The 14193-nt window shown below is 37.2% G+C and overlaps 1 protein-coding gene across 1 annotated transcript in view; it reads left to right on the top strand.

Annotated features, from left to right (window-relative positions):
- Window positions 1–14193, top strand: part of WBP2NL (WBP2 N-terminal like) — a 35169-nt gene that overhangs the window by 4718 nt on the left and 16258 nt on the right. The window contains exons 2-4 of the mRNA XM_004438031.3: window positions 10264–10372; window positions 10633–10774; window positions 10971–11063. Coding sequence (XP_004438088.2) covers window positions 10264–10372; window positions 10633–10774; window positions 10971–11063 — 344 coding nt within the window. The remainder of the gene's footprint in view (window positions 1–10263; window positions 10373–10632; window positions 10775–10970; window positions 11064–14193) is intronic.

Raw genomic sequence — 14193 nt, 5'->3', positions numbered from 1 at the left:
GTGCGTCGGTTCGCGCCCAGGATCTGAACCTGGGCCGCCAGTAGCAGAGCGTGCGCACTTAACCGCTAAGGCACGGGGCCGGCCCTAGATGATTTTAATCTAATTGAATTTGTTAATGCTTGTTTTGTGGCCTAACATGTAGTCTATCCTGGAGAAAGTTCTATGTGCACTTGAGAACAATGTATATTATGTTGTTGGGTGGAGTGTTCAGTATATATCTGTTAGGTCCAATTTGTCTACAGTGTTGTTCAGTTCCTCTATTTCTTTATTGATCTTCTGTCTGGTTGTTCTATCCATTATTAAAAGTGGGGGTATTGACGTTTCCTACTATTATTGTGTTACTGTCTATTTCTCCCTTTAATTGTGTCAAAGTATACTTCATATATTTAGGAGCTCTGAAGTTGGTTGCATAAATATTTATAATTGTTCTATTTTATTGGTAAATTGACCTTTGGATCATTATGTAATGTCCTCCTTTGTCTCTTGTAACAGTTTTGTTTTTTTTAAATTTAAAGTCTGTTTTGTCTGATATTATTAGGAGAGCCACTCCTGCTCTCTTTTGGTTACCATTTGCAGGGAATATCTTTTTCCATCTTTTTACTTTTAGCCTATGTGTGTCCTTAGATCTAAAGTGAGTCTCTTGTAGACAGCATATAGTTGGATCCTAAGTTGTTCATCTTTTGATGGAGCGTTCAAATATCAGAACCATTTCTTTTTAGTTAGGAGCCTACTTACAAATTGTAAATAAAAAGTATGCAAAATCTTTGTGTATTTAGTATCTGGAACTTAGGGCTCAATGAATGATAAGTACATTAACTCAGATTCAGTTGATTAACTATTGGAGCTTGAACTTTTGCCTGAGGTTCTTTTTTTTTTTTTTTAATTTTTTGTTTATTGCAGTAACATTGGTTTATAACATTGTAAAAATTTCAGGTGTACATCATTGTACTTCTATTTCTGCATGGACTACATCATGTTCACCACCAAAATACTAATTACAACCCATCACCACACACATGTACCGAATTATCCGTTTCACCCTCCTCCCTCCCTCCTTCCCCTCTGGTAACCACCAATCCAATCTCTGTCCCTATGTGTTTGTTTATTGTTGTTATTATCTACTACTTAATGAAGGAAATCATACGTTATTTGACCTTCTCCCTCTGACTTATTTCACTTTGCATTATACCCTCAATGTCCATCCATGTTGTCACAAATGGCTGGATTTCATCGTTTTTTATGGCTGAGTAGTATTCCATTGTGTATATATACCACATCTTCTTTATCCATTCGTCCCTTGATGGGCACTTAGGTTGCTTCCAAGTCTTGGCTATTGTGAATAACACTGCAATGAACACAGGGGTGCATGTACCTTTGCAAATTGGTGTTTTCAAGTTCTTTGGCTAGTTAGTGTTGGCAGGATAGTATTTGATAGCCTTAGCTAAATGGTGCTGTGAATTTTTTTTCTGAAGTTTTTACCCCTTTCTTAGAAATCTGTTCTTTCTACATTATAATGTTTACCAATATGGTGAAAAATCATTCTTTGTTTCACTGTACTACACTTTCATTGAATTTTTGCAATCAATATTCCATCCTTGTAGGACAGTGGTTCTCAGTCTGGGACGATTTTGCCCCCAGGAGACATTTTTGGTTTTCACAATTAGGGGGGTGCTGCTGGTGTTTGGTGGGTAAAGGCTAGGGATGCTGCTAAGCAATCTACAATGCACAACATAGCCTCCCAAACAACAAATAATTATCCAACGCAAAGATTGAGAAACCCTGTGTAGAAGATGCCAACCCAAGGATTTGTCAGAAAGAAATTGCTAGAGTACTCCTTCCCCCTAACATTTCAACATGTTTAGAGCCAAATTGATGTCCCCACTCCCCAGTAAACTTCTTTTTCTGATTTCCCTATTTCTTTGGAGGCAAAGGTCACCTTTGATTTCTCATGATCTTTTTGTCTCCCAAATCCAATGAGTTACCAAGCTCAGGATACTTTCTTCACAGTCTTTTAAATTAAATTTATTTTTTTATTGAGGTTTCACACAATCTAGAAACTCACTTTTTTTGATTGAGGTAAAATTCACATAACGTAAAATTTTCCATTTTAAGGTGTACAATTAAGTGGCTTTTAATATATTCACAATATCATGCAATCATCACCATTACCTAATTGCAGAACATTTTCATCACCCCAGAAGAAACCGTGTAACCATTAAGCAGTTACTCCCCATTCTTCACTCAACCCAGCTCCTGACATCCACCAATCAATTGGCTTTCTCCCTCTATGGATTTGCCTGTTCTGGACATCTCATATAAATGGGCTTATACAATATGTGGCTTTTTGTGTCGGGCCTTTACTTAGCATAATATTTTCAAGGTTCATCCATATTGTAGCATGTGTCAGTACTTCATTTATTTTTATGGCTGAATAATATTCCATTTCATGGATATACCAAAGTTGTGTGGCCATTCATCAGTTGGGTTGTTTTCAGTTTTTGGCTATTATGAATAATGCTGCTTTGTACATTTGTGTACAAGTTTTGTGTAGACATGTATTTTCATTTCTCTTGGGTATATACGTAAGAGTGGAATTGCTGGGCCATATGGTGATTCTATGTTTAACTTTTGTTGTGAGGCAGATTAGCCCTGAGCTAACATCAGTTGCCAATCCTCCTATTTTTTGCTGAGGAAGATTGGCCCTGGGCCAACATCCATGCCCATCTTCCTTTACTTTACATGGGAGGCTGCCACAGCATGGCTGGACGAGCAGTGTGCCGGTCTGCGCCCGGAATCCGAACCTGCAAAGCCCAGGCCGCTGAAGCAGAGCATGCAAACTTAACTGCTATGCCACCGGGCTGGCCCCTAATTTTTTTGGGAACTGCCAAACCGTTTTCCATAGCAGCTGCACCGCTTTACATTCCCACCAGTGATATATGAGAGTTCTGGTTTCTCCAGATCTTTGCTAGCATTTGTTATTTTTCCATTTTAAAAAATAATCATAGCCATCCACTTGGTGTGAAGTGCTATGATTTTGATTTGTGTTTCCCTAATGGCAAATGATGTTGAGCATTATTCATATGCTTATTGGCCATTATTTATTTACTTTGGAGAAATGTCTGCTCAAGTCCTATGCCTATTTTTAAATTGGGTTGTCTTTTTGTTGTTGAATTGTAAGAATTCTGTATATATTCTAGATATTAAATCCTTAGCAGATATAAGATTTGCAGATATTTTCCCCATTTTTTGGGCTGTCTTTTCAATTTTATAGTGTCCTATAATGCAGAAAAGTTTCTAATTTTGGTGAAGTCCAATTTATCTATTTTTTCTTTTATTACTTATGCTTTTAGTGTTATAGTTAAGAAACAGTTGCCTAAGACAAGGTCATTAAGTTTTGCACCTATGTTTCCTTCTAATAGTTTTATAGTTTTAGCTTTTACATTTAGGTCTTTGATCCATTTTGAACTTATTTCTGTATATGGTGTGAGGTAGGGGTCCAAATTCATTCTTCTGCAATGTGGATATCAAGCTGTCCCACCACCATTTGTTGAAAAGACTATTTTTCCTCATTGAATGGTCTTGGAACCTTTGTCAAAAATCAGTTGACCATAGATGTTTGAGTTTATTTCTGGACTCTCAGTTCTGTTCTATTTATCTATATGTCTATCCTAATACCAATAACATGCAGTTTGATTATTGTAGCTTTTAGTAACTTTTGAAATCAGGAAGTGTGAGTCCTCCAACTTTGTTCTTCTTTTTCAAGATTGTTTTGGCTATTTGGGGTCCCTTGCAATTCCATATGAATTTCAGGATCAATTTGTCCATTCCTGCAGAAAAGCAGTTAGAACTTTGATAGCAATTGTGTGGAATCACTAGATCAATTTGGAGGAGTATTGCCATCTTAATATTAATTTTTTTCAGTCCATAAACATAAGATGTCTTTTCGTTTATGTAGGTCCTTAAAATTTTTCAGCGGTGTTTTGTAGTTTACAGTGTGCAAGTTTTGTATCTCCGTGGTTAAATTTGTCCCTGAGTATTTTATTCTTTTGGATACGAATGTCAATGGAATTGTTTTCTTAATTTCATTTTGATTGATACTTGCATAAAACATGATTGATTTCATTTTGATTGATACTTGTATAAAAAATGCAACTGAATTTTGTATGTTGCTCTTGTATCCTACAACTTTGCTGAACTCATTATCTCTAGTTGTGTGTGTTCTTTAGGATTTTCTATGTGTGAGATCATGTCATCTTCAAATAGAGATAGTTTTACTTCTTTTCCAATGACGAATGCATTTTATTTCTTGTTCTTGCCTATTTGCCCTGGCTAGAACCTCAAGTACAGTATTGAGTGGAAGTGGCACTTCCACAAATCTTTGACTTGTTCCTGATCTTAGATGGAAAGCTTTCAGTTTTTCAAAATTAAGTATGATGTTACCTGTGGGTTTTTCATAAATGCCTTTTATCAGGTTGAGGACGTTCCTTTTATTCCTAACTTGTTGAGATTTTTTTTTTTTTACCTTAAAGAGTGTTGGATTTTGTCAAATGCGTTTTTTTCCTTCATTCTATTCATATGGTATATTAACAGAATAATTAATTAATTACCATAACATTGATTGATTTTCATATGTTGAACCTCCCTTCCATTCCTAGTATAAATCTCATTTGTCATGGTGTATACTTTTAATATGCCACTGGATTTGGTTATTTAGTATTTTGTTGAGTATTTTTGCATCTATATTTATGAGATATTGTTCTCTAGTTTTCTTTTGTTGTGATTCCTTTGTTTGGCTTTGGTATAAGGGTAATACTGGCTCATAGAATGAGTTAGAAAATGTTCCCTTCTCTTCAATTTTTTGAAAGAGTTTAAGAAGGGCTGGTGTTAATTCTTCTTTAATGTTTGGAGAATATTCCAATAAAACCATCTGATCCTGGGCTTTTCTTGTTGGAAGTTTTTAAATTACTTATTCAGTCTCTTTACTTGTTAGAAGTCTATTCAGATTTTCTTTCTTCTTTAGTCAATTTTAGTAGTTTGTTTCTAGGAATTTGTCCATTTCATCTAGGTCATCAAATTTGTTGGCATCTAATTGTTCATACGTTCTCTTATAATCCTTTTTATTTCTGTAAAGTCTATGATAATGTTCCCACTTTCATTCCTAATTTTAGTAATTTGGGTTTTCTCTCTTTTTTTCTTGGTCAGTCTAGCAAAAGGTAGATCAATTTTGTTGATTTTCTCAAAAAATTAACTTTTGGTTTCATTGATTCTCTCTATTGTTTTTCTGTTCTTTATTTCATTTATCTCCACTGTAATCTTTATTATTTCCTTCCTAGTAAGCTTTGGATTTAGTTTGCTCTTGCTTTTCTAGTTCCCTAAGGTAGAAGGTTAGATTATTGATTTGAAATCCCTTTCTTTTTTTAAATGTAGGCATTAAAGCTATAAATTTCCCTCTTAAGCACTGCTTTTGCTATATCTCAAAGTTTTGGTATGTGTGTTTTCATTTTCATTCATCTTAAAGTATTTTCTAAATTCCCATGTGTTTCTTCTTTGACCCACTGGTTGTTTAAGAGTGTGTTGTTTAATTTCCACATATTTGTTAATTTACCAGATTTCATTGTTATTATTTCTAATTTCATTCCATTGTGGTCAGAAAAGATACTTTGTGTGATTGCGGTCTTTGTAAATTTAATGAGACTTGTTTTGTGGCCTAACATATGGTCTGTCCTGGAGAATGTTCCATGTGCACTTGAGAAGAATGTATGTTCTATCTTTATAGGTGGAGTGTCCTTATATGTTAGGTCTAGTTGAGTTTTGTTAGGTGCATCCATGTTTATAATTATTAAGTCTTTTTTGATGATTGGCCCTTTTATAATTGTGTAACATTCTTCTTTGTCTCTTGTAATAATTTTTGTCTTCAAGTGTGTTTTTTTTCTGATATTATTATAGCCACTTCAGTCCTCTTTTGGTTATTTTTGATGGAATATCTTTTTTTATCCTTTCATTTTTAACATATTTGTGTCTTTGGGGCTCAAGTGAGTCTTTTAGAGACAGTATACAGTGGTATCATGTTTTTAAAAAAATATATTTTACCAGTCTCTGACTTTTAATTGGAGAGTTTAGTCCATTTACATTTAATGTAATTATTGGTAAGGAAGGACTTGACTTCTGCTCTTTTGCTATTTGTTTTCTATATGTCTTATATCATTTTTGTTCCTCAGTTCTTCCATTAGTGCCTCCTTTTGTGTTTAATAGATATTTTCTAGTGTACCATCTTGATTCCCTCCTCATTTCTTTTACTGTATATATTTAGTTATTTTCTTTGTGGTTGCCCTGCAGATTACATTTAACATCTTAATTTTTAACAAGCTAGTTCAAATTAATACCGATTTAGTTTCAGTTGTATGCAAAAACTTTGCTCCTATGTAGTTCTGCCCCCTTTATATTGTTATTGTCACAAATTACATCTTTATACACTGTGTACCCATCACTGTTGATTTATAGTTATTGTTTTATACAGTTGTCTTTTGTTGTTGTTGTTGTTGAGGAAGATTTGCCCTGAGCTAAGATCTGTTGCCAATCTTCCTGTTTCTTTTTTGCTTGAGGAAGATTCACCCTGAGCTAACATCTGTGCCAGTCATCCTCTATTTTATGTGTTGGTTGCTGCCACAGCATGGCTGCTGATGAGTGGTGTAGGTCTGCGCCCGGGAACTGAACCTGGGTCACTGAAGCAGAGCATTTGGAACTTAATCACTAGGCCACGGGTCCAGCCCCTATACAGTTGTCTTTTAAATCATATAGGAAGAAATGAGGAGTTCCAAACCAAAAATACATTATTACTGACTTTAATATTTACCTATGTAGTTATCTTGATCAATGTTCTTTATTTTTTTGTGTAGATTTGATTTACTGTCTAGTATCTTTTTACTTCAGGCTGAAGGATTTCCTTTAGCGTTTCTTATAGTTCAGGTCTACTAGTGATAAATTCTCTCAGTTTTTGTTTATTTGGTAATGTTTTAATTTCCTCTAAAATTTTGAAGGATAGTTTTGCCAGATATAGAATTCTTGGTTGACAGAATTTTTTTCCTTTTAGCACTTTGAATATGTCATTCCACCATCCCCCACCTCCATAGTTTCTAATGAGAAGTTGGTTGTTTGTCTTATTGAGGATTGCTGGTGCATGATGATTCACTTCTCTTGCTGCTTTCAAGATTCTCTGTATTTGCCTTTCAACAGTTTGATTATAATGTACCTTAGTGTGGATTTCTTTGAGTTTATTCTACTTGGAGTTGAGCTTGGAGGTGTAGATTCTTGTCTTTCATTAAATTTGGCAAGTTTTTGGCCATTATTTCGTCAGGTAGTCTTTACGTGTCTTTTTTTCCTCTCCTCTCCTTCTGGCACTCCCATTATGCATATGTTAGTATGCTTGATCATGTCCCACAGGTCTGTTAGACTCTGTTCATTTTTCTTCATTCTTTATTTTTCTGTGACTGTGGTAGTAACTGTTATTCTCAACTGACCTATCTTCAAGTTCACTGATTTCTTTCTTCTGCCTGCTGAAATCTGCCATTGAGCTCCCCAATATTGAATTTTTCATTTCAGTTATTGTAGTCTTCAACTCCAGAATTTGTATTTGGTTCCTTTTTATAATTTCTATCTCTTTATTGATATTCTCTACTTTGAGACATTGTTCTCATTCTTTCCTTTAGTTATTTAGACATGATTTCCTTTAACTCTTTGAGCATACCTAAAACAGTCCATTTAAAGTCTATGTCTAGTTAATCCAATGTCTGTTCTAAGGGGCAGTTTCTATTAATTTCTTTTTCTCCTGTTTGCAGAAGAAGTTTGGGCCATACTTTCTTGTTTCTTTGCATGCCTCATGATTTTTTGTTGAAAACTCTACATTTTGAATGTTATAAGTTGGCTACTCTGGAAATCAGATTCTCTCTCTTCCTCAGGTTATATTGTTGCTGCTTGTTGTAGTTATTGTTTATTGTTTAGTAGCTTTTCTGAACTATAAATTTTGTAAAGTTTATATTCTTTGTCATATGTAGCCACTGAAGTCTCTTTTATGTTAACTTAGTGGCCAACTAGTGACTTGACAATTTACTTACATGTCTGGAACCAAAAAAATAAGTTATCTCCCAGCCTTTGCACATGGGCTCTATGTGTATATGTTGGAGCATGTCTTTATCACTCAGCCAGGCAGTTCACAATTCTGTCTTAGCTTTCACTTCCTGCTGGAGCAGAGCCTCATTGTCAGTCAGAGGTGAAAGTTTAGGGCCTTCTCAGGTTTCTTCTGAGCATGAACCCAGCCCTGGGCATGTATGCATGTGGCTTTCTAGATTCCCGTGAATATGTCAGAGCTTTTCAAGCCTTTATTCCCCCAAAGCATCTCATTCCCCAGCCTTTCCTCCCTAACTTTTCCATTTGTTTATTATTTGCACAAAATGTTATCCTTTGCTCAAGGCAGCAGCAATGAATTCAGTTGCCTTGAAATGTTTTTGACAAATGTACCCTGGGTAGTCACCTCAGTCCCGGGAGAGTTCTGAATTAGGCACACACCCTTTGAGCCAGTCCTTCAGGGAGCCACTAGACAGGTCAAAACAAACAACCACAATTCTTTGAGAATAAGGTCTGTTCTGCTCCCTTTGTACTTGGTACCTATATAAGAAACGTGAGTTTTTGTTTTCAAGGCTGTTGCCTAGTTGGGGAGTGGAGGATGGTACCAGGGTAAGTTAAAATACCACAAAGCTCTCTTATTGGATTCAGCTATTTTTTCTTGATTAAACATTCCCTGAGTTGCTATAAGCTTTTGATTAGATTCCAGAATTCTGGACTCACTTTTGGACTTCCCTATTCCACCATTTTTGCTGACATCATATATTTTCATAGTCTTTTAAAAAGCCCTGTTTATCCACACACCACCACCCTAGTTCCAGTTCTTATTACCTCACATCAAGACTTTTAAACTGGTCCCTCTTGTATACACCACTTCCTTGATCATGTCACTACCCTGCTGAGATAACTGCAGCTCACAGTTTCTCCTTACCTATCAAACAATGTCTCTAATTCTAGTCCCAGCATGGCTTTCCAGTTTTATCTCACCATTCCTCCCAACCTCACTTCCACGCTGTTTTGATGAATCTACACAGGTAGGCTACTCTCAAGTATGCAGTTTGCTTTCCACTGCATACCTTCATTGTTCCCTACCCTCACCTCTGCCTACTGAAACACTATTCATCTCTTAAGAATCAGCTCAAATTTCCCCCTTTCTATAAAGTCATTCCTAATTACTTCAACCAAAACTAATCCCTCCTTCCACTAAATTGCCATGACATTTTTGTGTCATTTATGTATGTCATATATTGCTTGCATTATTATTTGTATTCATGTTTTCATTCACTCATTCTTTCAATAAATATTTAGTAGCACCCACTGTTTGCTGGGGCTACAGTGGCAAAGAAGGCAGACATTGTCCCTAATGATCATTAGGGAAGACATTGAACAAATAAACACATATATATTATAATAATTACTAAGAAAGAAAAAAAACCCAAAAGTATTCTATGAGTGAGAATAGGATGAGTCCAAGTTTTTCAGGTTAAGAATGAGGGGAGAGAGGCTGGCCCGGTGGCAAAGCGGTTAAGTTTGTGCCCTCTGCTTCGGCGGCCTGGGGTTTGCAGGCTCAGATCTGGGGTGCGGACCGCTTGTCAAGCCATGCTGTGGCGGTGTCCCGTGTAAAGTGGAGGAAGATGGGCATGGATGTTAGCCCAGGGCCAATTTTCCTCAGCAAAAAGAGGAGGATTGGCATCACATGTTATCTCAGGGCTAATCTTCCTCACAAAAAAAAAAAGAGTGAGGGGAGAACATGACAGGCAGAGGGAACACATCAGAGGATTCTGGAGCACTCTGTGAACACCTTACCTTCTTTACCAAAGTCAAAGAAACACTTCCATTAGCACAGTGCTTTATACTTACTGCACAAGAAGTATAAGAATTAACAAATAAACATTAAGAACAGAAGTAGGTTTGATAAAAAAAAAAAGAATCCAGTGGTAAAGAGGGAGAAGAATAAATGTGAATTGTTAGAGAACAAGATCATTTAAATTCCTTTCTATTTCAATAAAGTAGTAGTTGTAGTTGTGGTAGCAGCAGCTAACACTTATTGAGTGTTTACTCCGGGCTAGGAGCTGTGCTAAGGTCTTTCTGTGTGCCATTTTATATAACGTCTAAATTGTGTGCTGTCTGCCCTTTTTTCTGCAGTGTCTTGCAGCAGTGTCAGGATGTGGACCTCTCCTTCCCACAGCAACCAGGGGGATCCAATCTCTTTAGTGGTACAAAGAGGGGAACATTATTTCTCACTTCCTACCGGGTAATTTCTACTTGTACTTTGATTTGATTAACTCTACATTTGTTTTCCTTAAAATGGAGAGAGGTTAAACATTGACTTTCAAAGTGTTTTAAAACATTTGTATTTTGAGATTTTCTGTGTTGAAGAGGGATGGAAGAAAATGGGTGGTGTTTCTCAATTGGGCCAGGATGCCAAAGCAGCCTTGACCTTACAATTACTCTTGTATGTCTCAATCTCTGGACAAATTGCATTCCTTTCCCAAAGTTTTTTTCCTCTCTTAGGTGATCTTCGTGACTTCACACTCAGTCAGTGATCCCATGTTTTCTTTTATGATGCCATTCGATCTGATGAGTAACTGTACCGTTGAACAGCCAGTCTTTGCTGCCAACTACATTAAAGGGATCATTCGGGCAGCTCCAGATGGTAAGTGTTCCCCCTCAGAAATGTATTTTTTTCTCAAAAGCTTCCAGAAGGTTTAAGATTAAGACGTGGCTCATGTTGGAATTCAAACTAAAGCTGCCCTGCTTCTTTGCATAGTGCTTCTGTCAGTGTTTGTGGCAGTTCTTCTGTCGCCAGCTGTGCCCGCCTCTTAGTAAGTTTGTGCTATTTCTTCCCCCAGGTGGCTGGGAAGGACAGGCTACTTTTAAGTTAAGCTTCAGAAAAGGAGGTGCTATCCAGTTTGCCCAGTTGATGATGAAAGCTGCCTCTGCTGGTGAGTGGTAATGATAAAGATATTAAGCACTTTGAGGCCTATGAAACTGAAATAGAACTGTTACCCAGTCCAGATTTTCTAGCCTCTGTGGTCAGGCAGTTGGTAGTTACACATGTATTCAGCAGACATTTCCTAAGCCTACCTACTATGTGCCAAGTACTATACTACATGGTGGGAACACAAAGATTATTCAGTCCCTCCCTGAGTTTGCAATCTGGTGGGAGCTTAGAATCAGACACCTGAATGACTGCTTATACCTGATTGTCTTTTGTCCATCTAAATGCTGGTGTCATATATCATTGAATAGTCTCTTTTTCAGATCAGGGAGCCCCAGTTCCCTTAGCTCTTCTTCCCCTGGGATGCATTTTTGTCTTCTCTCCTCTCTGGCTTTGCTGTCTTCTCTCTAGCTTTGCCTTTGCTTCTCTTAGGTTTAGTCCCTATCTTCCTTGAGAGGAGGGAAGAGGCACTGTCAGGCCTTAAGTCCTAATCCAATGGATGTACCAGAAAATTCTTTCAAACTTTGAATACAGATAATATTTTTATGATATATTTTTATTCAGTCTAGCCTCACTTCATGCCCTTCATTTTCTCACCTTTTGTACTCCAATCCAGCTAGACTTCTTTGTACCTTGTTCTCTCATCTCTGAGCCTGCATGCTATTTGCAGTCTGGAATGCTCTTCTCCTTTCTCCCTTGCCTTCCATCCCCAACTCCAATCTAGTTGAGACAAACAAAATTTAGTAGAGACAGACATATGCAAATACATTATCCTGTCTCAGGGCATGTGCTGTAATAGAGGCATGAACAAAGTGCTGGGGACACACGGAAGGATGGAGTGAAGTTTCTAGCTTAGAAGACTGGCTGGATCATGATGCTGTAAACCATGGTCAAGAATATAGGAGACAGTCTAAGTTGGAAAGGAAATAAGTTCAATTTTAGACATAATAATACTAGCTAACATTATTGAATACTTACCATATACTGGGCAATGTTCCAAGCCCTTTACGTGTGTCAGTGTATTTAATCCTCACAAAAACCTTATGATGTAGGTGCTATCATTATCTTCAGTTTATAGCTGGGGAAACTGAATCAGTGATGGTTATATAATTTACCAAGGCTATTTAGTTAGCAAGTGATGGAGCTGGAATTTGAACCCTAAACCTACTCTTTCTCTCCTTTTAAACTTTTTATTTCGACAAAAAAAATCAAATTTATAGAAAAGTTGCAACAATATTACAATGAACTCCCATGGATCCTTCATCTAGATTCACCCATTATTAGCATTTTCCCACATTTGCTTTATCTTTTTCTTTTTTTGCTTTTATTTTCACTGAACTATTTGAGAGTAAGACACAAAGATCATTTCCTTCATTTCTAAATATTCAAGTGTGTATCTCCTAAGAACAAGGGCATTCTCTTATCTAACCTCAGTATGTTTATCAAATTCAGAAAATTTAACATTGAAATAATACTATTTTTTAATGTATAGTTTATATTCAAATTCAGATGATTGACTCATTACTGTTCCTAATTTTAATAGCACTTTTTTTTTCCCAATCCAGGATCTAATCCCAGATCACACATTGAATTTAGTTGTCCTATTTCTTTGGTCTCCTTCAATCTGGACTCAGCCTTTCTTTGTCTTTCATGATATTGACATTTTAAAAAGAGTACTGGCTTATTGTTTTGTAGACTGGCCCTTAATTTGGGTTTGTCTGTTTCCTCATGATTATATTCAGGTCATGCATTTTGGCAGGAATACTCTGTAAGGGATGTTGTGTCCTTCTGAGTCTCCACTCTTAACCTCTGCACTGTATTAAGTGTGAGGTACATGGTAATGCTAGAGGCCAGTGGACATTCAGCTTGGAGCTCCAAAGATGAACTGTATCTAGAGACTGATTTGGAAATCCTCAGCACACAGGTCATCTCTGGAGCTATGTGAGTGATAGGCTCGTTCAGTGAATTAAGGATGGCATTCCAAGGGTCCTCAACATTTAAGGTATGGGCAGAGAGGAGTGACCTGCCATGAAGACTGAGAAGGGGCTGACTGAGAGGTAGGAGGAGAATCAAGTGTTTATTGTCCCAGAAGTCAAGGGAGGAGAAAGTTTCAAGCAATACTGGGTAGTCATCTGTGTCAGCTACAGCAGAGATGTTTGGGAAAATAAAGACTGAAAAATATGCATTGCATGTGGAAATTTGAGTTTGTTGGTGGTCTTAGCAAGAGAGATTTCAGTGAAATGCTGGAGAAGAAAGGTGGTGGAAGAGCCAATTTATAGGAAGTTGAGTACGAAAATTTTTTAGAATTACCTTTAATTATAGAGTGCAAAGATAGAAAGGCCAAGGAGTTCACAAACTGTACCCAACTGAGGGCTCTTCATGGTCCAGAGGGCAGACAGCATCTGGAAGCCTGACACTGGATAACATGATGTCTTGGCAGACAGAGGGGGTACAGCTATGGGAATTTGCTACAGATGTCTGGGGAACTCAGGACAATGGCTAGGTCTTGAATTCACTCTTAGTTTTGCCCTCACAGTACTCAGTGGGGCTTATTTTTAGGATTAGGGGCTAAGGGTCAGGCAACTTCAGGGGATCCTCTTTGTGTTCTTATAAGTTCTGCTTCTTGGCCTGCAAAGCTAGGTTTGGAGTTCCAGTAGTCGCACAGCCCCTTGGAAAGGATTTAGGCAACTTATATGAACTTTTCCCAAAGTCTGGAACTGCTCCGGGTCTGATTATATCATGGCTTAGGTGTGAGAACCTACCCCTGCTCCCCCAGCAAGAGTCAGGGCTTGTGAGATGGGCTTCCTTGAGACCCTTGGAATTAACTACTCATCATGCTTCATGATCTGATTCTTTGACCAGGAAAGATTTCCTTCCCCTCTGCTGAGTTGATTTGTCAGAGCTCTTTGATTCATGTTTTTGACAAATATATATCAAATACCTATTGTGTGCCAAATGCTAGGCAAGATGATTGAGAATACAACAGTGAATAAGACATACATAGTCCCTGCCTTTGTTAAACTTACAGTCTTGTGCGAGTCATATAAGAAATACACAAACATGTAAGTGAATAAAATAATTACTTCTGGGAAAGGATACTAATAGGATATTGAAAAGGAGAGTGAAAGGGGTAA

Source organism: Ceratotherium simum, chromosome 25 (genome assembly GCF_057802395.1).
Source record: "Ceratotherium simum simum isolate JZ-2026a chromosome 25, ASM5780239v1, whole genome shotgun sequence".
Lineage (NCBI taxonomy): Eukaryota > Metazoa > Chordata > Mammalia > Perissodactyla > Rhinocerotidae > Ceratotherium > Ceratotherium simum.
The sequence above is the reverse complement of the archived record's forward strand: the minus strand, read 5'-3'. Positions and strand labels throughout refer to the sequence as shown.